Genomic DNA, 23,739 nt, shown 5'->3' with positions numbered 1-23,739 from the left:
GAACGAAAGAGACAGAAGAAACGAATTGTGTGAGAGAGGGAGTTGATCGGTGGCTTTTTGTGCATCCACATACCTTCGGGTAGAGAGCTGGGGCCTCATTTATCATTGTGGATACACGTTTTTTTACACGCTCTTTCCCCCGTTTTGTGCGTACGCACTTTTCTCCGCCTAATTTGGGATCTATCAAACCCCCACCACCACCACCACCGCACACGTGTTGACGTCGGCAATTTACATGAAAAGCACAGCGACTCAGATTTTTCCCCTGTGCATTTACACTAGTTTGCTCCTAAATACTGGCTTTATAAAACGAATTTCGTTTTCTTTTGATATCATATTGATATTTTTCCCCTGCATGTAGGCTACACCTCTTCCACAACCAGTCTGTCCAGTCTGGAAAATAATTTCTGCGATGTGCGTGTGTTACGTAGCCAGACTGGACACACACAAGCAAGCAGCAAGACCAATAATGTCGGCGCAAATCAAAGCAAATGAGAAAACATGATCGATATTTTTTGTGTGAATAATATTTATTGTATTTAACAAAAATGGGTGCTGCCCAACATCATTTTAGGAAAAGTCACAGACTGGTGGACTTCAATGTTTTTTTTTTGTTTTTTTTTAATATATAGCTATGCACAAATGAAAATCAAAGTCTTCCAGTGAACGGAAGTTGGGGGTTAGTGGAAAGGGGTGCAAAGTACTGACTGGCAGTGGAAACCCTGCTTTAAATTATTATGACATAATCTAAAATAAGGGGCAGAATAAATATGATTCTTCTTCTTTCTGTTCTGTTTCATTTAGATTTGGGAGTTTTTTGTTTTTATTGTAGCCTTTCAATGCAAGATGATGTTTCTGACTGATATTGCCGTGTTATCGTGTATCTCGCTTTCAGAGAAATTCCGCTTCTTTCTCCGCTCTCCGTCCGTCTGTTGTCTTCACCGTCTTCCACTGACGTCATTCCACACGTTTCCAGAGTGCACATGGCTACTTAATATGCACGTAACTGATTTGCATTGACCACATATGGTTGCGTGGGGCCGTTTAGGGGGCTGGGTATGAGGCGTGTTCTCATCCACGCTTTTCTCAGGTCCGGTGTGATCTATCATGGGAAATACCGTGCAGCCGTGTGTACGCGGAGTTTGATAGATCTGAAAAGAGTGTATATTTTTTGGTCGTACGCACATTTTGCCTTTCCGTCGTACTGAAAATTTAAGAGGACTTTTACACGCTCTTTGATAAATGAGGCCCCTGGTCTGTGTTGGACTCCTCTCAGGGTGAAAAGTCGCTTTTGCTCCCTTACATTTCTTGGGGAAGAGGAGTTGAGCTGGGGGTACTGAGCGTACAGTTGGTCTGAGGAAGCGACGAAGTCGCGGGTGCAGCCAGCGTCCTCTCTCATATCTCCTTTTTCCCTTTTGTGTGGGGAAGTTGTCCATTAGGAGGATTGTGCCGTGTAGGTACAGCTGGCCGGAGAAGCGACAAGTCGCGGGCACGGCCAGCACTTTCTTCCTGGGCGGCTTTCTTGCCATTAAAAAAAAAAAAAAAAAACGCTTCCGCGCATTGTGTTGTGTCGGGGAGCGGCACAACAGCGGCAAAAGCGTCCGTTCCCTCCCTATATCCAAGTTAATTCTTGTGGGTAGCATAATACATAAAAACGAACAAGAAGTGAAACAATAACAAACTTTTCCACCATAAACTTTTCCGGGTCACGTGACGGTGACGTCACCGCCATGACGAGTCGGGAGAGTCCATTATGCCTGGGTTGTGGGGGGAAGATCCCCATAGATGATTCCCATGACTTGTGTGTTTATTGCTTGGGGGGGGAGCATGCATGGGCAGCACGGGAGGATCCGGCTGCATCTATGAGTTGCTTTTGCATGTCAGCAAGGCAAAGGGAAGCACGCTGCCGGTTGTTTCAGAAACAGGGCATAATAAGGGAGACCCCTGGTGTAGGCTTGCAGGCCACCAAGCGGTTCAAGCCTGCAGCTGCAGAAATGGGGCAGGCTGGCATGGTTTCCGCTCCAGGCCCCTTCACTGTGCGAACAGTGGGGGGGGTGCGGTCTGTGTGCTGTGTCCCAGCTGAGGTGGTGCATTCGCCCCCAGGGCCCTCATATGATGAACGCCCCGCATCCCCCTTCATAGATGTGGAGGGTGATGACGAGGAGGCAAGTGTTTCCCTGTTTCCTTCAGATGAGGAGGATGTGTTTGCTGCTGACCAGCAAGAGGAGGGGGAGCTTGAGGAGAAGCGGTCACCTCTCCTGCAAGGTCTTATTAGTAGGGCAGCAACTGCTCTTGGTGTGGAGATGCCGACTATACAGGGGCTCGGCCCTTCACGATTTGATGATGACAAAGGGGGGTCTCAACCTTCAACGCGCTTCTTGGTGCCCCTCCTCTCAGACTTTGAGGAGGTGGTCAGGAAGCAATTTAAAACGCCACAGGCAATGGGTCACTGGTCCGGCCTCTGTCGGGCCATGACTGCGGTTCACGCTCCAGAGAGGATTGGTTGTGGGCTGCCACCCTCCGTGGACGCAGCTTTGGCAGCTCTGGTGGCTCCCTCAAAGTCAGTTCTGGGGAAAGGGAAGAGCCGGAGCAAAAACTGCAACGCGATGGATGGGTTGCTAGAGAGGATGCATGGGGCTATGGCAGTTCAGACGAAACTGGCCAACACGGCGGCCATATTGTCCCTGTATCAGCGGCACTTAGTCCAGCAGCTTTCAGAGGAGTGTGGGGGGCAGCTAGTAGAGGAACTGCAGCAGGTCTCCTCACTTCTCCCCAAGCTCATGAGAGAGCAAGGGGAGGCAGCTGGCAAGGCCTTGTCAGGTCTCTGGCAAGCACGTCGTCATCTGTGGTTGTCACAGTCCCAGTTGCAGCCGGAAGACAGGGCATGTCTTCTCAGGCTGCCTGTGGAACCGACAGCTATGTTTGGGCCGGATGCGACAGCCATGATCCAGCAGGCGCAGGAGGCTCGTCGTGCGGCTCGAGAGATGACAAATGCCCTGAGGCAGACCACAGGCTGGCAGGAGGTGCGTAGGCCACAGCAAGGGCACCAACAGCAGCAACAAGCCAGTCAGGCCCAGCCAGATCTGAGGGTCCGGCTGGATGCAGTGCGGCGTGGCAGGAAAGGACCGAGAGGGCGCGGGGGCAAGGCACCCCAGGGCCCCAAGTCCCAGTCCTGACGCCAATTTTTCCCTTGTCGGCCCAAACCCTCAGGGGCCTCATGCAGAAGCATGGGAGTCCTTGGGGGTGGACCCCTGGGTCGTTTTAACAATGACCCAGGGCTATCGCCTTCAGTTTTTGTGCGCCCCTCCTGTGACTTCAGTACCTGCTTTTACCATGGTTGCAGATCACCAGCGCAGAGAGATCTTGCGCTCAGAGGTTTCCACTCTCCTGGACAAGAGGGCCATCAGAGAAGTGGATCACGGCGACAGGCGGGCAGGGTTCTATTCACGTTATTTTCTGATCCCAAAACGCGATGGGACACTCCGGCCTATTTTGGACCTCAGGGGTCTGAACAAGTTTCTTCGACCCCTGAAGTGCAAGATGTTGTCCATTCCACTTTGAAGCAGGCGGTTCTTGTGGGAGACTGGTTCGCAACAGTCGACCTCAAGGACGCATATTTCCAGATTCCAATCTGGGAGGGCCACAGAAGATTCCTCAGGTTTGCCTTCGACGGCAAAATCTTCGAATTCTGTGTCCTCCCCTTTGGGATATCGCTGGCTCCCCGCACCTTTACCAGGTGCATGGATGCGACCTTGGGGCCTCTACGGGTGCAGGGCCTCAGGATATTGAATTACCTGGACGATTGGCTCATATGCGCTCAGACAGAGGAGCAGTGTCGCCGTCATGTCCAGATGTTGTTGGTGCACATCCAGTACCTGGGTCTGCGCATCAACGAAAAGAAATGCAGTTTGCAACCATCTCAGGCCACCCAGTTCCTGGGCATGTGGCTGGATGCCAGGACTGGGTTGGTCACGTTGACTCAGGTCAGACAGGATTCCCTCAAGGATTGTCTGGAGAGGTTTCACCTGGGGGCCGGGGTCACATGGAAGCTGTGTCTTCGCCTCCTAGGTCTCATGGCCGCTGCTGTACAGGTGGTGCCGCTAGCTCTCCTGCACATGCGGCCTGTACAGAGGTACCTGTACGGTTTGGGGCTCTGCCCACAGAGGAATCTGCGGGCGTCGGTGCTCATTACCGGGAAGCTGTGCACAGCTCTCAGGTGGTGGAAGGTCCCAGAGAACTTGAAGAGAGGCAGCAGGCTGGGCCCAGTGCTGCGCCGCCAGGTGGTCTCGGTGGATGCATCCCTCGATGGGTGGGGTGCTATCCACGAAGGCAGGGGGACCAGTGGGCGTTGGGGAGCCCTATGGCAGGGCCGCCATATCAACGCCTTGGAGTTGAGGGCAATCCACCTGGCCCTGGTGCATTTCCTGCCAGTGCTGCAGGGCTGCCACGTGCTTATAAGAACCGACAGCACCACAGCAGCTGCATACGTCAACAGGCAGGGAGGCATGGGCTCTCTACACCTGTGCAAGATAGCACACAGACTGTGGACGTGGGCATACAAACGGTTCCTTTCACTCAGGGCAATGCATGTGCCTGGAGTGGTGAATGTGGCGGCGGACCTCCTTTCCAGGAGGGGGCCGCATCCAGGGAACTGGAGGCTGCATCCAGCAGTGGTGGAGCAGATCTGGCGCCGCTTTGGAGTGGCGGTGGCCGACCTGCTCGCCTCGAGCGAGAATGCTCACTGCCCACTGTTTTACTCCATCGGGAGGGATTCGCCGCCACTGGGTTGCGATGCCATGGCACACCAGTGGCCTCAGGGGCTGCTTTATGCGTTTCCCCCATTCAGCCTCCTGCCCAACCTGCTGCAGAGGATCAGTCAGGAGGACGTTCAGGTGATTCTGGTGGCGCCGGACTGGCCACACATGACGTGGTTTTCATGGGTGACACCACTGGTGCAAGGGTCACCATGGAAGCTCCCGGTTCGCCGGGACCTGCTGAGTCAGGCGCAGGGGACCCTGTTCCACCCCTTCCCGCAGGGGCTGAATCTCTGGGCCTGGCCACTGAGAGGGCCGGCTTATTAGATATGGGGCTATCAGGTTTGGTGGTTCGTACCCTGCAGAGCGCTCGGGCCCCGTCGACAAGGGCAGCGTACTCTTATCGGTGGGAGCTCTTTGTGTCATGGTGCAAGGCCAACCAGTTTGACGCGTTGTCATGCTCGGCTCCAGAGGTACTCAGATACCTGCAAGAGCTCCTGGAATCAGGTAAGTCATGCTCCACCTTAAGGGGTGTGGTAGCAGCTATAAAAGCCTCTCGTGTTGGTGAGGCTAAGCTGACTGCACAGGATGCTAGCCTCATAGCACAATTCCTCAAGGGGGCACAGAGGCTGGTGCCACGCAGTAGGCCGACCATCCCGACATGGGACCTGAGTAGGGTCCTGTCAGCTGTGGGGAAGGAGCCCTTTGAGCCCCTGGAAACCGTGAGCCTTCAGTGGCTGTCACTCAAGCTGGCTTTCCTCCTTGCAATTACATCTGCAAAGAGGGTGGGGGAACTGCAGGCTCTCTCAGTGCAGGAGAGTTGCTGCCGCTTCCTGCCAGAGGATGGAGGGGTTATCCTCCGTCCGAATCCAGCATTCTTGCCTAAGGTGCTCACTGATTTCCACTTGAATCAATCAGTGGAGCTGCGAGCCCTTAGGCCCTCCGAGGGGGCAGACGGGCTGCAATGGTCAGCGCTGTGCCCGGTTAGGGCGCTAAAGATCTATATTCAACGTACAGCTGCATTCAGGACGACTGATCAGTTGTTTGTCTGTTTCCAGCCTCAGCGTCGGGGGAAGCCGGTTTCTAAGGCTGGGCTTTCTCACTGGGTCGTGGATGCTATCCACCGTGCATACAGTGAGACGGGTGAGCCAGTGCCGGAGGGAGTGAAAGCGCACTCTACGCGGGGCGTATCCACCTCCTGGGCCTTGTGGCGTGGGGCGGCCCTCTCAGAGATGTGTGCAGCCGCCACATGGGCAACGCCAAATACTTTTACCAGGTTTTATAGTTTGAACGTGGCCGCCAGTACCTCCTTTGGGGAGCGTGTACTGGGGGCCAGGTCGACCTGAGGATTTATTCACTGTGCCCCTGGGCCAGTTGGCCTCGGGCCTGGCCAGGGTGATGTCAAGATCCTTGTCAGTGGACTGGCAGAGTGCCGGCCATCTGAGTGGCCTCTTCCTTGCACCCAGCCCTTGCGTCTGGCGGGGTTGGTTGTGCGGGGATCATGTACAGGGGGTGGTGGCACGTAGCGTCTTGCGGTGTCGCCGCCTTGAGTACATCCATTTGTATATAGTTTGTTGTGATTTTGTACACACTGTAAATTTAGTGCACCCGGGGTGGGGACGTCTCATTCGAAACTACCTCATGGGGTTACTATGGGGGCGGTGTCTGCTCTGTCTCCTTGGGACCCTCACGGTGTGTCTTACAGAGCCCATAACATATATTCTATATGTGGTGGAGAGATATTCTCATACGATAGAGAACGTGGGGTTACAGTGTAACCCCGGTTCTCTGAGAATAGAGAATATCTCTCCACATCGAGGCCGCTCGGGACCCGTTCAAATCAGAGTGAATCAGCTGATCCCTGCGCAGCTGGGTCCATTTATAGGGCGCAGGGGAAGCCACGGTAGGCGTGGTGTGTCTTAAAGAAGTTTTCACGTCAGCTGCTAGAATGTCAGTAAATCCCATAACATATATTCTATATGTGGTGGAGAGATATTCTCTATTCTCAGAGAACCGGGGTTACACTGTAACCCCACGTTCGCCATTTTGTAGTGTTGTTCGAATTCTCCGCGATTAATTTCATCCACTATGTAGTGGATGACAAAACACCCACAATGCACCGCAAAATTGAGTGAACAAGCGATGTACACTACTTTCTACTCCCGTATCCCACAATGCAATGCGGTCGTGTTTTGCCAGAGAAGAAGAGGAAGCTAATTAGCATGTTAGCTACGATTTATTTAGGCAATTTACCAAAAAAAAACTCCTCAGACATATTTGCCTTCGCTCCGTTTGCCTCGCCCGAGGAGCAGGAGTTGGGCAGCAGCATCCGAACATTAACAGGCAGCATTAAATCAATCTAATTAAGAAACTGTAGTAGAATATGTAGTAAATACGATCTGACGAGCTAAGCTAATAGCCACAGAGCATAGCCACAGAGCCGCTAACGGCTCACGGTCGGGACACACAACAGCAGTTTACCAAACCAAACTTCCGATATTTCAACAGTTTATTGTCCGAGTAACACAACCACACAGAATCACATCCTAAAATGTTCCCGCAAGTGTCCGGTTTTTATTATTTTATTTTTTATGCGTCCGGTTTGTTTCATACATCCATGGTTTGTTTACATGATTCTCGGCGCGTCTGCTTCCGTCATGCTAACACCTGGAGCATCAGCTGACGCAACCACGTCCAGAAAATTACCGTCTAGTGTCCGAATTCTCCTCCCGTCGTTCCCTACATCGTGTACATGATGTAGTCCACTATATCATATACATGATGTAGTGGATAGGGAGTGGGTGAGTGAGTGGATGATTTCGAACACAGCCTTTGACTGAGGTGGATGTGATGATGTCACACACACGCTTCTGGATTAGAGCAACACACACAATGTTACATGAACACGCACACATGACATGCAGCACACTGTACGGACTACGGACCGTGTGTGTGTGTGTGTGTGTGTGTCTGTGTGTGTGTGTGTGTGTGTGTGTGTGCTGACCTTGGTCTCCCTCTCCTCCAGCAGCGTCTCCAGTCTCTTCTGCGCGGCGCGGCCTTCGTGGTCGTCGCTGACGATCAGGATGATGTGGTTCCACCTGAACTCCCTCATCAGGTCGAACCACACGTGAGCCTGGTGCGAGTAGGGAGGCACGGTCCTCAGGAAGGACAGGTGGATGCTCTGTAGGGGGGGGTAGAGCAGAGTGTTTACTGGTGATACAGATGATAAACACGTTAAAGGAAGGACAGGTGCACTGTAAAAACTCAAAATCTTACCAAGAATATTTGTCTTATTTCTAGTCAAAATGTCTCATTTCTAGTCAAAACAATCTCATTCTACTTAAAATAAGAAACATCATATTAAAAAGCAGCTTGTTTTTAGACACTTTTTACTTCTTTCAAGCAGATTTTCACTTAAAATAAGTAGAAAAATCTGATAGTGGAGCAAGTTTTTCTTTCTTACTGTATTACAAGCACAAAAAACCTGCTTTCACTGGCAGATTTTTCTACTTATTTCAAGTGAAAATTAGTTTGAAACAAGTGAAAATGATCTAAAAACAAGTTCATTTTTAGGTGATGAGTCTCATTTTAAGTGGAAAGAGATTAGTTTTGACTAGAAATGAGACATTTTGACAAGAAATAAGACAGATATTCTTGGAAAGATTTTGAGTTTTTGCAGTGAGGATGCTCTTTGGAGTAGAGCAGAGTGTTTACTGGTGATACAGCTGATAAACACGTTAAAGGAAGGACAGGTGGATGCTCTGTGGTGGGGGGGGGGGGGGGGGGGGGGTAGAGTGTTTACTGGTGATACAGCTGATAAACACGGGAAAGGGATAGTAGCATTTTTTTAAAGTGGGGTTGTATGATCTCCAAATAGCCCCTAAGTACTTTAATTGCAGTAGAAGACTCTCTGCACTCCTCCCGTTAGCAACGCCAGCCCATAATAGCCCTGCCCACAGATTTACAACATACAGTGTTGTGAACAGACCCAAAGAAACGGCCTATTTTCACGGCCTAAAAGAGGTTTTACCTGAAAAAATAATACACAGTTCCATTGTTCACTATAATATAATTTTTTCCAGCCCTTCAAAGTTCAGGAAAAACACAGTTTTTATTTGGACCTATAACCAACTCACGTATCCCTCCGCCCAGGGTTAGCGCCCGCCGATCAGCAGTTGGTTAGGTCCAAATAAAAACTGTGTTTTTCCTGCACTTTGAGGGGCTGGAAAAAATTATATTATAGTGAACAATGGAACTGTGTATTTTTTTTCAGGTAAAACCTCTTTTAGTCCGTGAAAATAGGCCGTTTCTTTGGGTCTGTTCACAACACTGTATGTTGTAAATAACAAACAGATGACATCATCACCTGGACGCACAGGTGCATGCTGGGACACGGTGGAGGTCAGAGGTCAGCTGGTCGTCTGTAATCTCCACAAACAAACTCCACACAGAAAGGACCTGGGCGGCCGGGGGATTCGAACCCAGGACCTTCTTGCTGTGAGGCAACAGTGCTGACCACTGTGCCACCGTGCCCGTGAGAGATTAGTTATGACTAGAAATTACATTTTGACTAGAAATAAGACAAATATTAATTCTTGGTAAGATATTTGAGTTGTTGCAGTGCAGGAAGGACAGGTGGATGCTCTGTGGGGGGGGTTAGAGTAGAGTGTTTACTGGGACAGACGCAGCTGATAAACATGTGAATATTTCATCCTTTCATCCTCCATCACTGGGAGGGAGCGCTGGGCGACTGGTATTCTGGGACTGATGATGTCATAAATATTGTAAAGCTGGTACTGTTGTTGTTACTACCGTTTCTGTTGTTGTTACTACCGTTTCTGTTTTCGATAATAAATTATTAATTCGATAATAAGGAATGTTGTTGTGTTTTATTGCTAGTGCTGTCTCAGGGGGCGGGGCTAGTGCTGTCTCAGCAGGGGCGGGGCTAGTGCTGTCTCAGCAGGGGGCGGGGCTAGTGCTGTCTCAGGGGGCGGGGCTAGTGATGTCTCAGGGGGCGGGGCTAGTGATGTCTCAGCAGGGGCGGGGCTAGTGATGTCTCAGCAGGGGGCGGGGCTAGTGTTGTCTCAGCAGGGGGCGGGGCTAGTGATGTCTCAGCAGGGGGCGGGGCTAGTGTTGTCTCAGCAGGGGGCGGGGCTAGTGCTGTCTCAGCAGGGGGCGGGGCTAGTGTTGTCTCAGAAGGGGGCGGAGCTAGTGCTGTCTCAGCAGGGGGCGGGGCTTGTGCTGTCTCAAGGTCAAGGTCAAGGTTTCAATCCCAGTATAACAAACAGGCCACACACAGACATCATGACACACAAATCACAAATAGAAAAACACAATATAATCAAAATACATGGTCATAGTCATAGAAATAGAAATAGAAAAGTGCTTCTACATAGAAAAGGGCTCAGAAGGGGCGGGGCTAGTGCTGTCTAAAGGGGGCGGGGCTAGTGATGTCTCAGAAGGGGCGGGGCTAGTGCTGTCTAAAGGGGGCGTGGCTTGTGCTGTCTCAGACGGGGGCGTGGCTAGTGATGTCTCAGAAGGGGGGCGGAGCTAGTGTTGGCTCAGGGGGCGGGGCTTGTGCTGTCTCAGAAGGGGGCGTGGCTAGTGATGTCTCAGAAGGGGCGGGGCTAGTGTTGGCTCAGGGGGCGGGGCTTGTGCCGTCTCAGAAGGGGCGGGGCTAGTGCTGTCTCAGAAGGGGCGGGGCTTGTGTTGGCTCAGGGGGCGGGGCTTGTGCTGTCTCAGAAGGGGCGGGGCTAGTGCTGTCTCAGAAGGGGGCATGGCTAGTGATGTCTCAGAAGGGGGCGGGGCTAGTGTTGGCTCAGGGGGCGGGGCTTGTGCTGTCTCAGAAGGGGCGGGGCTAGTGATGTCTCAGAAGGGGCGGGGCTTGTGTTAGCTCAGGGGGCGGGGCTTGTGTTGGCTCAGCTGCAGCACTGACCTTGTCGGAGTAGATGGACATGCGCGTCGTCAGGCCGACCACGGGGATCCTGTAGAAGCCGGCGGTGTAGGAGACCGGCGTCGGGGTCAGGTGGTCGTTGGACTGAGGAGGGTGACTGACCAGGATGGCGTACACCTGGGGGGGGGTGGGGGAGAAAGAGTTCAAACAGGAAACCAGCCTGTGTGTGTGTGTGTGTGTGTGTGTGTGTGTGTTGTTGTCTCTATAATCCCTCCATCTCTCCTCTGGGACGACGGAGAGATTAAATAGAGAGAGAGAAACATTAAATTAACCCTCGGATGATCCTTCAATTTGCACCACTTCCATGACCCCTGGACAAAATGTAGACATCAGTTACTCCCAAAATATTAGTGATACATATCGGGCTGGATCTTGACTAAACATGAAAATCACTGTTGACATAGGTTTCAAACATGTTTAACCCCTTCCTGGCCAATTGTTTTAGCTGCAAAAACACATGATTTCTATGGGGTTTATGGCTGGTGACAGTATTTTACTGATAAAAAGAGATATCCAAAATCCTCCTCTGTGAAAACTTTTGACTATTATATGACAGCAAAATAAAACAAGAATTTTGAAAGTAGCTTTATCCATTGTTCAGATTTCGGTTCTGGAAATGTATGCAAATTAGCGCATATTTCATTAGATATTGCCTCATTTACATATTTAAACATAAAATTTGACAAAACCTGTAATACAAAAAATATTTGTCTTAATGTGAGTAATAAACTTGGGAAGCTTCATTGTGATATCTGTCAGTTAAAATTTTTACTTTAAAATACATTAAAAACCCATAGGCAAAGGTGGACATTTTTGTCCACTTGAAGGGTCATGGATGTTGTTAAATTGCATTACGGGTCCAAAAAATGGACTTTCATTCTGAAATTTGGTACATTCAGAGTTTACCCAAAGATACACCTCCTCGCCAAAAACCAGATCGGATCGGACCGTGTATATAAGTTTCGCTTTCACTCTGTGTGTGCTTGCGTGCGTGTGAATGCCAATAAGAAACAGCGCTATGCAGAGATGAATGAACGGAAGACATTTGCGACAATTAAAAAAAAAAAGAAAAAAAAATTTGAAGGAGCTAAATGAATGTAGAGGAAACACTGTATATTTCAACTTCTCCCTCCGTGGTTTTTATATATCTATGGTCGCACTCGCAGCCTTTTGCTCCGCCATTGTTTATCAGTGAAGACGTGTGAAGGCGTCGGGCGCTAACAACGTAATGACATCATACTGTAAGTACAGGAGCCCCAGGTGATCAATGCTAATGAGCTGCGTTACACAACTTCAACAGGCTGAAAAAAGCCTTTAATCTGGATTGAAAACTACGTTTTCAGGCAAACACATTTACCAAAAATAATGCTTATTACAGGTTCGAATATTTAGAGCTGCCCTAATATTTGTTCGAATTAGGGCTGCACGATTATGGCCAAAATGATAATCACGATTATTTTTGTCGATATTGAAATCACGATTATTAATCACGATTATACATTATGTTAGATAAAACATGTTTTTACTGCACTTTCTATTTGAAACAAACAATAGGCTATGTGAACAAGGCTTTCAGTTCAAAATAAAACGTAAAATAAAAATAAATAATAGCCTAAAATAAAATTTACCCAAGACAAAGGGCTAGCGAAAAATAAATGCCATTGCAGAGTGCAGAGGTGTCATTCTGTACAGTAGCGTACAGATACTTGTGTAAAAAACAAAAAATAAAAAATAAATCTGGTAGAAGTAGCTGCTGATTCAACTCCTTTACTCAAATAAAAGTAAGAAAGTACAGGCTCTGAAATGTAATTTCAAAGTAGGCTATAGGTAAAAATTAATTTTTGCCATCAATGATACACAGAGATGTGTGGGCAAGAGTCTGTCTAGCATGGACCAAAGTACAGCACGGGTGGTTCAGCAGCAATTTGGAACAAATTAAAAACATAAATGAACAGACCAAGTGTTTTCACACAGGCAGCGTCCAGCAGGTCGGCCTGGCTCAACTGTGCTGCCACCAAAACGGCCATAGATCGCCGTTACCGGCCGTTATGATCACGGTCGGAACGTTTTATTTACACAACGTATGTAATTAACATCAAAACGGCCACGTGGGGTGACGGGGTCTCGGTCCAGCTTTGAGACCACCCCGCAGCCCGACCTCGATCCGATCCAGAGCGAGACGGCGACAGTAGACAGCCTGAGGTGCTGCTGACTGACCAGACACAGACACACGTCATGTCTACTGTCACCGTCTGCTGCCGACATCGTCTCACTCTCACTGCAGAGTGAGATCCATACAGTCAAGGAGTGAGACGTAACACCGGGCGCAGAAGGTGACACAGTACAGCAGCATCTGAAGGTGCCGACTGACCGGCCGGGACACACACTCTGGACTGTAAACAACCAAGGGGGCAGTTGTCGGTCTGAGAAGTGAAGCTCACTTCCGCGTTCAAAAAACTGCAATCCCCTCGGATTCCTCTGGGGGCTGGTGTCAGAAAGCAGCATTCCCCATAGACCCCCATGTTAAAATCGCCGACTTTACATCCTCAGTAAACATGTTAAAAGCCTGGTGTCAGAACGTTTTTTCGTCTCAATCGATAGTTTCTACCTCCGCACACACTCTGAGGGGGGTGAATTTTTTTTTAACTCTACCGTTTTACTGTTATTAGGTTAAAACTCTGGCCAATTAGGGCGCGGAAACATTGAGTGACAGGTCCGAGCAGCTCCGTGGACAGCTGCTTCGAGGCCAGTGGGCGGGCTCTCGGTTGGCCAATCCAACATGGCGCTGTTCAGGCCGCCATATTTGAGTCACAAAAACGACTCCCCAAAACCAATGGGGGACGTCACGGACGCTACGTCCATTCTTTTTACAGTCTATGTAAACAACATGTAAAGGGAGGATGCGCTCGCTTGTTAGTTAGGCAGCTTCATGGAGCCCTGACCTCTCGTTCGCCCCCTGGTGGTTGGCGGACTATTGGTTGAGAAAGCGCTTGATTTGATATGCAGCACAGCCCGTTTTTTTACATGTTAATAATCGTGACGATCATCTTAATTTAATCGTGGCAGCCAAAATCGTGATCGTGATTAAAATTCGATTAATTGTGCAGCCCTAGTTCGAATATCTTTTTTTTTTTGAATATTCAAATTATATTCGAAAAATGAAGTTGGATGTCAAAGCCCTAACACACACAGTCCCTCACCTGGTTGGAGATGAGGTCCTCGCACACGGACAGGGCCATCTGGATGGCGTTGGGCTTGTGAGTGACAGAGATGGCGTTCATCTTGAACTTGTCCCTCCCGTACAGAGCGTTGGCCTGGCTCACCGCCTCCTTGAACACCTGCTCGTAGCGCTTGTGGCTCAGCACGGCGCCGATGTTGACCAGCCGAGGCTCGCAGCCGCCGCGGGCCACGGAGCAGCACTGCAGCACGGCCAGCAGCAGCACGCCGCTGGGACGCACTGACGGGACGGGAGGGACGGGAGGGACGGGAAGGACCGTTAGAGACGACTGCTACCAGGGAGGAGGATGATGATGATGATGATGAAGTCTGGACTGAACCAGATAGAGGACCGGTTCACTCCTAAAGCATCGTTACAGTTTGTCAATTGACCTATGGCTAAGCCCCGCCCCCAAACACGATGAGCCAATCACAGTGCTCATAGCTAGCCCATACACTCGGACATTCTCTGCCTCCACGTCCATTGAAATGCATTGCAGTTAGTCAGTTTACAGTCGTTTTTCTATGTTTTTTCTTGACATTTTAAGTTTAAAATGGTCAAACGGTGTGCATGGGGTACATGTAACTCTGACACTAGGTATCCTGAGAGGCCACGGGGGGGATTTTTTTTACCTTTTCCTAAGCCACATCTCAACCGAGAGAAGTGTCTGCTCTGGATAAAGTTATGCAGTAGACCACAACACCAACTAAACCTGGATAAACTTAACAAGGATGTCTACATCTGTTCTAAGTTAAGTCAACAACGTATTTGAGGCAACATATTGTCAGAGATGTTTAGATGTTAGCCAGCATCACAACTAAGCATAAAGTCTGCTAGCTTAATGCTAACGTATAATGTAAAACTCCATAGACAGGCTAACAGAAGTTAACCCGTCGCTATCGGCATTTCGCGGCAAACGGCAGCCATAGCAGTAAAGCTAAGTGAAGTTTTGGTGACTTTAACATGATATTTAATCTTTCTGTCTCCAAAAATCATCAGTTGCCTCCTGTGAAATGTCTCCTACTGTGACAGCTGTTGCCATAGCAACTGTCACCGAATGTGGACTGTTTGTCCCAGTGAGTGGAGGGGGCGGGGCTTAGCCAGAGGTCAATTGGTCCGGTTTGCGTTCACGAACTGAACCCAAACGGTCCAAAAACTGTAAACAAAAGCCACGTGGCCACGAATGCCGACAACGACCTCACGATGACATCACGATGACATCACCGAGCATCTTCGTCTTATTTTCATGTTGTTGCAGGTCTAGACTGGTTTATCAGCAGACTTCACTGCTCTTTATTACAGGCATCTTGCAATAGAATCCAGAAACAATTTAGCATCTGTACGGGCTAGGCACGGGCATTTCCAATAATTTTCTAACCGATCACTTTAATAAAATAACAGGTGGTTAATAAGAGTAGAGATTGGAGTTTCAGATGCACATATGGGGCAGATGTTCATCTTTACACCCTGGCTGCTTATTTATTAGTCCACGCTACATGTTGGAGACTCCGCTCCTCTCTGCTTCGCATCGTCTCTGAAAATAACTGTGAAGGTTTCAGAGTGTTTGTATTTAGTTAACTGGGTAATAATTCATAACTGAGTAGCAGATTACTTACTCCGGTACTCGAGTACCTGGGTAACCGTGCACATGCCTAATATGGGCATTTTGCAATAGAATTTCTACATCTTGCTAATTGATCCTATGTGGTCCATAACTCATAGTCTGTGTTGTTGTGCTTGTTCTCTCCTTCTCTTGTTGGTAAAGCTTCTTGTCTTCCTGCCCAACCCCTACCTGCCAATGGGACAGGGGATGGAAATGAGCCATATGGCTATTAGTTTCATTCATACACTGTAAAAAATGTCCGTAGAAATTACGGTAAAAAACTGTCAAATAGCAACAGTAAAATACCGTAAAATCAAAAATAGTATATCACTGTAGTAAATACACTGAATTACCGTAAATCAAGATACAGTAAATAACTTTAAATTTTACGGTCTTACTAAGTAGAAAATATGGAATTTTACTGTGAATGTTGTAAAAAGTTTGCAAAATTCACGGTAAAATACCATAATGTCACAAGCGTGTAATTACCCTAAAATTGACGGTATCATTCTGTCTGAATTACAGATTTTGCTGGTGTTTACGTTTAAATTTACGGTACACAACCATTAAATCATACCATCATTTCTATAGAAAGTAGAATGTTAAAAAGTATGGTAGGGTCAGGACAGGCTGTGGTCACGTGGGCATTGTTCGGGTCGATGCGAAGCACTTAATGCAATAGAAAAACTACATGTTGTCAAAACACAGTGAATTAAGATAAGATTAAGATACTAAGTCAAAATAACATGTAATAGCCTATATGTAACATAGGCTATATTTCAGAATAAATGTGCAAACATGGAGTTTAGACATATATATTTTTTAAAATACAAACATCTCTATTGTACAATTTAGTCTCCATAACATATTTACATTATAAATGTCTGTTACAGTAATATGTAAATAAATAAATTCAAATTCCAAATTTAACGCGCTGCGCATATCAGCTGGTGAGACTGCTACCATTTAACAACACTGTCCATCCAAAACAGAAGTCACACACTCTGATATTTGGTTACAGACCGCCTGTAGCTGTGATTACAACATTCACTGTGGCTTCGTTTCAATGAGCTTCTGCAATGTCACAACAACATTTATTTTCCTCCAGAGCTGCATTAATGTTTCAGAGCCTCTCGGTGGGTTCAGGTCTGGACTCTGTGGTCACACTGGACCACATGATGGTTCCCCACTTACTCTCCTTCCTGTCTTTACTGTAATAACGTTTTACGCTTCATTTCATTCTCTGACTCAAGGAGATGCATGGACTCTGTGAAGAAGAGCTGCTGTTATGATCAACCAACTATTTTATTTTTACATGTTTGTTATTATGAACTTATTATTATTGTCCACTGGTCTCGCTGTACGGCAAAATACGTAAAACAACTTGTGGTGTTGTCATTACTGCCTGTCGTCTTACGTAAAGTAAACTAAATGCATGTATTACTGTAATACATTATCTGTATGTACTGCCTTCACGTTTCAGTCTGCTGATATACGGTCCAGATCGGCACCAACATGAAAATAAGACATAACAACGATGCTCCATGAAGCCAGGAAGTCGTTTTACTGGTCTAAACTGTCTGACCAATCACTGGACGGTGTTAGACCACATGACTTCTGTTTACAGTGTTAGATGGATGGATGGATGGATGGATGGATGGATGGATGGATAGATAGATAGATAAACGGATGGATAGATAGATAGATAGATAGATAGATAGATAGATAGATAGATAGATAGATAGATAGATAGATAGATAGATAGATAGATAGATAGATAAACGGATGGATAGATAGATAGATAGATAGATAGATAGATAGATAGATAGATAGATAGATAGATAGATAGATAGATAGATAAACGGATGGATAGATAGATAGATAGATAGATAGATAGATAGATAGATAGATAGATAGATAGATAGATAGATAGATAGGAGATAGATAGATAGATAGATAGATAGGAGATAGATAGATAGATAGATAGATAGATAGATAGATAGATAGATAGATAGATAGATAGGAGATAGATAGATAGATAGATAGATAGATAGATAGATAGATAGATAGATAGATAGATAGATAGATAGATAGATGGATAGATAGATAGAATGAGCCACTTAGCTACAATCCCACATATTTACATGTCAATGTCCATCAACATGTAGCTGCTGTTCACATTTAAAACATTTTAAAAAATTAAAAATCCCATTTAAATAAATAAATAAATGTGAATGTGAACTGATCCTGGTTCAGATCAGAGGACGGAGCTTCAGGTGTGAACTGGTCCAGAGGTCAGAGAGAGAGAAGAGGAGGAGGAGGAGGAGGAAGATGTTGGTGATGATAAAGATGAAGGTGAAGATGGAGATGGAGATGGAAACATTGATCTTGTACAGAAAATCATTCAGACTCACTGGTTCTGGTCCTGGATCGGTCTGGTTCTTCGTTGTTGTTGTTGTTGTTGTGGTCGCAGCAGATTTTCAAATTAAAAGCCTCTCTCTCTCTCTCTCTCTCTCTCTCTCTCTCTCTCTCTCTCTCCCTCTCTCCAGGTTCCTGCAGGTCTCGCGCCGCCTCGGTCTCCTGTTGATTTCACTCTGTCATGTATTGATTTATTCTGCTCACGCGCCGCCGCCGCCAGTCCGACACCTCCGGTCTGGTCCCGGTTCGATCCCGGTTCGACGTGGACCCGGGTCACACACACACACACACACACACACACACACACACACACACACTGGTGTCTGTTTGTTTAGTCTTGTTGTGTTGTGTTGTTGTGTGTCCCCGGGGGTCGCGCGGCAGCAGCTGGTCCCGGTCCCGGTCCCGGTGACTCCGGTCCGGTCCTGTTGCTCCGCGTCACGCGCCTCAACCAGCTGTTGGACCAGCTCCTCTCCGGTCACGCGCCACTGTATTTCCCGCTCGTGGCTCCGGTTCTGGTCCGGTCCGGTTCTGTCCTCGAGGCTCCAGATGACCTGATGCTCGCGAGCCCCGCGGTCTGTCCTTGGATGCTGACGCGCGCTCCCGCTGGCTCCCCGCGCGTTCACGCACTAAGAGGAGAGGAAGAGGAAGAGGAGGAGAAGGGGGCGCGCGGCGACATCATCCCCCCCCCTGATGCTGCGCGCGGTCACAGATCACAGGCTGCTGCTGCTGGTGCGCGAGCTCCTCCTTCAGTCCGCCGTGCACGAGACCAGACCGTTTGATTCCTCGCGACACCTGTTAATTATTAATTAATTCATCACGTTTAATTATCGCCGGTGACGTCACACTCATCACGTTAACCCGGTGAAGAGCAGCAGCACGTGCACACGCGCCACACGCACGTCCATATATGATCACGTGACCTTGAGCTCGCGGAGGATTATTATTCATTAAGGACATGTTGTTACCATGTCAACAGATGGGACAGAGTGTGTGTCCATCTGTGTGTGTGTGTGTGTGTGTGTGTGTGTCTGCTGCTGCTGCTGCTGCTGGCGTGTGAAGTTTCCACGGCAACGGAGGAGGAGGATAAAGCTCTGGATCCTTATTAATGGTTGCCACGGAAACAAGCATCTCCTCCCAGCCCTCAGCAGCAGATATGTAATTATCACACACACACACACACACACACACACACATGGTTGAATTCATGTGTGTGACATCATCACGTCTGTGTCTTACAGGTGACCGCCGGTCGTCACGGTAACTAACCAGCAGCAGGTAGCCTATAGAAGCTGGCTGACAACAGAAACAAACAAACACTGTTTCCTTGTTGTGGTGATTTCTTTACTATAATAACCAGTGGAGCAGAGCAGTCCGTTTAATAAAACACAGAGTTTATAGTTTCTACTGTTTCTACTGTCACTATGAGTTCAGTCATGTACCACAGATATCTGAGTGTTTTCTGACTGTTTGTTGTGGTTGAAACTAAAGAATTTTTTTTTTTTTTTCAAATCTTTTTATTAATTCACAGTTGCAGTGGACAGTACATTCAGAAAAAGTCACATTTTCATTTTTTCATTTTCTATATAACCCAACACCCACCCTACCCTTCCCGGAGACCTATACATCCCAGCCAAAAAAATAATATTATAATAATAAACAATAGATAAATAATAATAATAATAATAAAAATAAATAAATTAAGAATATAAAATAGGTAAATACATTGAAAAAAAAAAATGAAACTAAAGAATTCCCCCCCATGGGTTAGTTAGTGTTGAGCGTTGGGGGTGGGGGGTCAGTGTATCTGTTGGTCATTGGATTTCCTTTTGATGAATGGGAATTAAAAAGCAAAAAAAACATTGGTTTATTCTATTTTAATTTAATTTTGAAATACAAAAAAATAAAATGGAAACACAAAGCGTTCTTGTTTTCGAGTGTCAAAGAACATTTTTTTTTTAAAGTTTGATTTTCATGTTCTATTTCACATAACAAACAATAAAATCAAAAGTCAACAGAAACAAATAAAAAGACCAAAAACACTTTTTCCTCCATATTTTGACACCAGATGTTGTCTTTTCAAGGCAAGAGCGCCAATGATCTACAGAAATCTGTGTGCATGTCAGACCAAAGTGGGTGAGAAGAGGATTTTCTGCAACAAGTTTGAGGAGATTTTGAGCTGAAAATGGCAGAAACTTGATGGAAGTCCCCATCGTACGGGGAGAACATGCAAACTCCACACAGAAGGGCCCCAGCCGGCCGGCGGGGTCGAACCCAGAACCCTCTTGCTGTGAGGCGACAGTGCGAACCCCAACCACTGCACCACCGTGCCGCCTCTTTTTGTATTTCAAAAATGAAAATCAAATAAACCAATTGTTTTCTGTTGTTTATTTCCCATTCATCAAAAGAGAATCCAATGACCAACAGATGCACTGACCGGGGGGGGGCGTTGTCGCTATCCCCTAGTGCCGGGTAGCCATGGTAACTCCGGTTTGCCCCCCAACACTGGTGGGTGACCATCAGGACAACGACTAAAGCTGCGTTCACACCAGACCTTTTGTTTTTCGAACGAGCTTTACAGGTTTACATGTTAAAGCAGAAGTAAGCGATCCGGTGGTTTTGGCTAATGCTGCGTTCCAGGCAGGCTTTTGAAACCGTAAATTACAGCTTCAAGTCAGGACTTACGACTTTGTAGCGTTCCAGGCAACCCACTCGTGTTTCTCCGACCTGTTTTACCTGTGAAAGTCACTATAACGGCCACTCGTAACTTCTGACCCGTGAACTCGTACCAGATCGAACTGGTACCACTTCACAGGTCGGAAAAACACCAGTTACGGGTTGCCTTGAACGCACCGTAACGTCTTGTCAGCCGATGGAGTTAGCAGCCCCCGCCCTCGTCATGGATCTATTGGTCCTCGTCCCTACGTCACCACATTCAGGCGCATCCCTTGGCTGCACACACAGAGAGGACTGCCCCTTTATGCCGTTCTCTCTCCTCATTGGATAAAGGTTGTAGGATACAAGGAAAGTTTTCTCCTGGGCTCAGAGCAGAGCAGAGTGACTGACAGACCCGTGTTTCAGACCAAACACTCTATAGAAGTGATTGCTGTCGGAAGATACAACTATTTAAGACTTAGATTAACACAAAAATATTGCTTACTTCTGCTTTAAGTGAATGCAAACGAGCGATTGAGCGTTTAATCGCCCAGGTGAAAAAACGCTGGGGCTCGGAGCGACGGAGCGTTTTTTCGCTCTGTCGCTCGAGATGAGAAATCCCAACTCTCCGGCCGTCAAAAATGGCCGGAATTGTCCTTTACTCTGGATGATGTCATGGTCTCCTGGCTGCATGGCGCTGAGCTCAGCTGTGAACAGGAAGTAGGACACGTATGACATCACCGCCACATCTCTCTGGTGTCGGTGGGGGGGGGGGGGGGGGGGGGGGGGGCTTCCTTCAGCTTCCAGGCCACTGGGTACACACACACACACACACACACACACACACACACACACACACACACACACACACACACACACACTGATGCTCTTTCTGTTTCCAGCTGAGTGTGTTGTCAGACGGACAGAGAGATGCATGCTGGGACGCCTTTGTAGCCTGTTGTGTCCCGGGGGGGTCGGGGGATTTATTAATGTGTGTCATGTCATGTGTGTGTGTGTGTGTGTGTGTCTGTGTGTGTGTGTGTGTGTGTGTGTGTGTGTGTGTGTGTGTGTGTTAGTGAACAGGCATTATTCAGAGTGTGTTATGTAACAGGTGTGTTCAGGTGCCTCCCAGACTGTGGTAAATTAATACGTCCCTGATGGTTTCTACTGGTTTTTAAAGGGATAGTTCAACATTTTATCAAATTAATCCCTATAGTCATAGCAGTAGGTTCGTTACCTTTAATTGTCGGTGCAAGCTGTTTTTAGAACGGCGGAGCAGAGCCGTGAGCTGCTCAGAGCTACGCTACGGAGGCTCATTATGGGATTTCTTTGTTGGTTTCCCTCATCAAACTCATCAAATACACAATCCAACAACTCCACAACGCTCTGGTGGACAAGTTGTGAGCTGCACATTCACCACGCTATGAGATAATAACACAACGTTACCACACAGAGTTGTTTTAGAGGGAAATACAGAGACTGATGATGAAAAACTGTCCCTGAAGGCAACGTGCATCAGTGGTTTTGCATGAATTTCCCTCTAAAACAACTCTGTGTGGTAACGTTGTGTTATTATCTCATAGCGTGGTGAATGTGCAGCTCAAAACTTGTCCACCAGAGCGTTGTGGAGTTGTTGGATTGTGTATTTGATGAGTTTGATGATGAGGGAAACCGTAGCGTAGCTCTGAGCAGCTCACGGCTCTGCTCCGCCGTTCTAAAAACAGCTTGCACCGACAATTAAAGGTAACAAACCTACTGCTATGACTATTATAGGGATTATTATGGCAATGGGGCATAATTTGCCAAAATGTTGAACTATCCCTTTCATGTATATGAGTTGATTTGTTTCCAGTTGTCGTCCTGGTTAATTATTGATTATAAAACAATATTCCTCCTCATCAATGTTTCATATATAAAGATGAAGATGCTGCATTTAAAACCGATCATCATCATCATCATCATTTATTGATACCTGGACTAGAACTGACACCATCGCTGACTGAAGACACGTTCACTGACTCGTTCACAGAGTGGGAAATCCGGCCGTCGGTGGGTCATCAGGTTATATATACTATGACCTCTGATCCCAGACCTTGCTGCTAACGCCTGATTGGTTGGCTGGAGGTGGCTGCATGCCGGCCTCTGATTGGTCGGTTCCTCGTGTTCTCTCTGTATCCATAATAAATAAAGACGATGGAGTCTGATGAAATAAACATGTGACCGACCTCGTCCTGTCAACAACAAACACACACCGCTGAACGCACCACACACACACACACATAAACACACACATGATATACAGTTTGTTTGTCTCAGTGGCTCAAACACTGAAGCCCGTTCTCTCTGAACCAAACTCTCACTTTCTCATTTTGGCCAAAACCTTAAAGGGATACGCCAACATTTTTTTCTTTGTGTCTTGCCTCACTCCCGAGTCCATGACCAGCAGATAGACACCATCCTCTCGACTGTGCGTGCAGTAACAAGGGAGAAATGTTGTTGGCAGTTGTTTAATTTTACTCAAACACATACAAACAGTAAAATCAGAGAAACTGATCATTTTGGGAGTTGCCTATTCATTTTTTTCCAGAGCTGTATTATATTCCACATTCCACACATTGAAATATAACTTGTTAAATTTTAGAAACATCAGGAACTCATTAACAGTTGAAGCCGCGAAAACTTATTTCAATGCCATGATTTTGTCACATTGTAATTTCTGTATGTCCTGTTAGTCTCAGGCAAGTCCATCTGTCCTGAGACCCATCAAGCTCTGAAAATATTAGACAGAAAGTCACGACAGTATCATCACTGTGAAATACTAAACAAATATAAAATGCTTAGCTTTGATAATTTAATGATGTATTCTGAGGTCCGTTTAGTGTACAAAATAATTCATAATGTTGCTCCACCCCATTGAAAACCTTTGTTAAACTCTGCTCTGAGCTTTAAGATCTGTCTCAAGTGGAGGTTGTAATATCCCTAAGCGTAGCTCTGCCTTTGCTCAATCTGCCTTTTCTTTTAAATCTGTCAAATCATGGAACAATCTTCCAACTAATCTGAAACTCTGTACAGACTTCAACGTTTTTTCCCGGGAAGTAAAAAAAAAAAAAGGATCCTAAGAAATCAGTCATGTCAGCATTAA

General features: G+C 47.1%; 1 protein-coding gene across 1 annotated transcript in view; it reads right to left on the bottom strand.

The window, feature by feature from the left end:
- Positions 1–18,027, bottom strand: part of LOC146980637 (glutamate receptor ionotropic, NMDA 1-like) — an 84,637-nt gene extending 66,610 nt beyond the window's left edge. The window contains exons 1-4 of the mRNA XM_085785720.1: positions 17,942–18,027; positions 13,908–14,164; positions 10,690–10,824; positions 7,759–7,935 (exon numbers count right to left, since the gene is read on the bottom strand). Coding sequence (XP_085641846.1) covers positions 7,759–7,935; positions 10,690–10,824; positions 13,908–14,164; position 17,942 — 570 coding nt within the window. The 5' untranslated portion in view covers positions 17,943–18,027. The remainder of the gene's footprint in view (positions 1–7,758; positions 7,936–10,689; positions 10,825–13,907; positions 14,165–17,941) is intronic.
- Positions 18,028–23,739: the final 5,712 nt, after the last annotated feature.

This window comes from Trachurus japonicus, chromosome 9 (genome assembly GCF_045865225.1).
Source record: "Trachurus japonicus isolate A0001 chromosome 9, Traja_1.0".
Classification (NCBI taxonomy): domain Eukaryota; kingdom Metazoa; phylum Chordata; class Actinopteri; order Carangiformes; family Carangidae; genus Trachurus; species Trachurus japonicus.
This window is presented reverse-complemented; position numbering and strand designations above follow the sequence as displayed.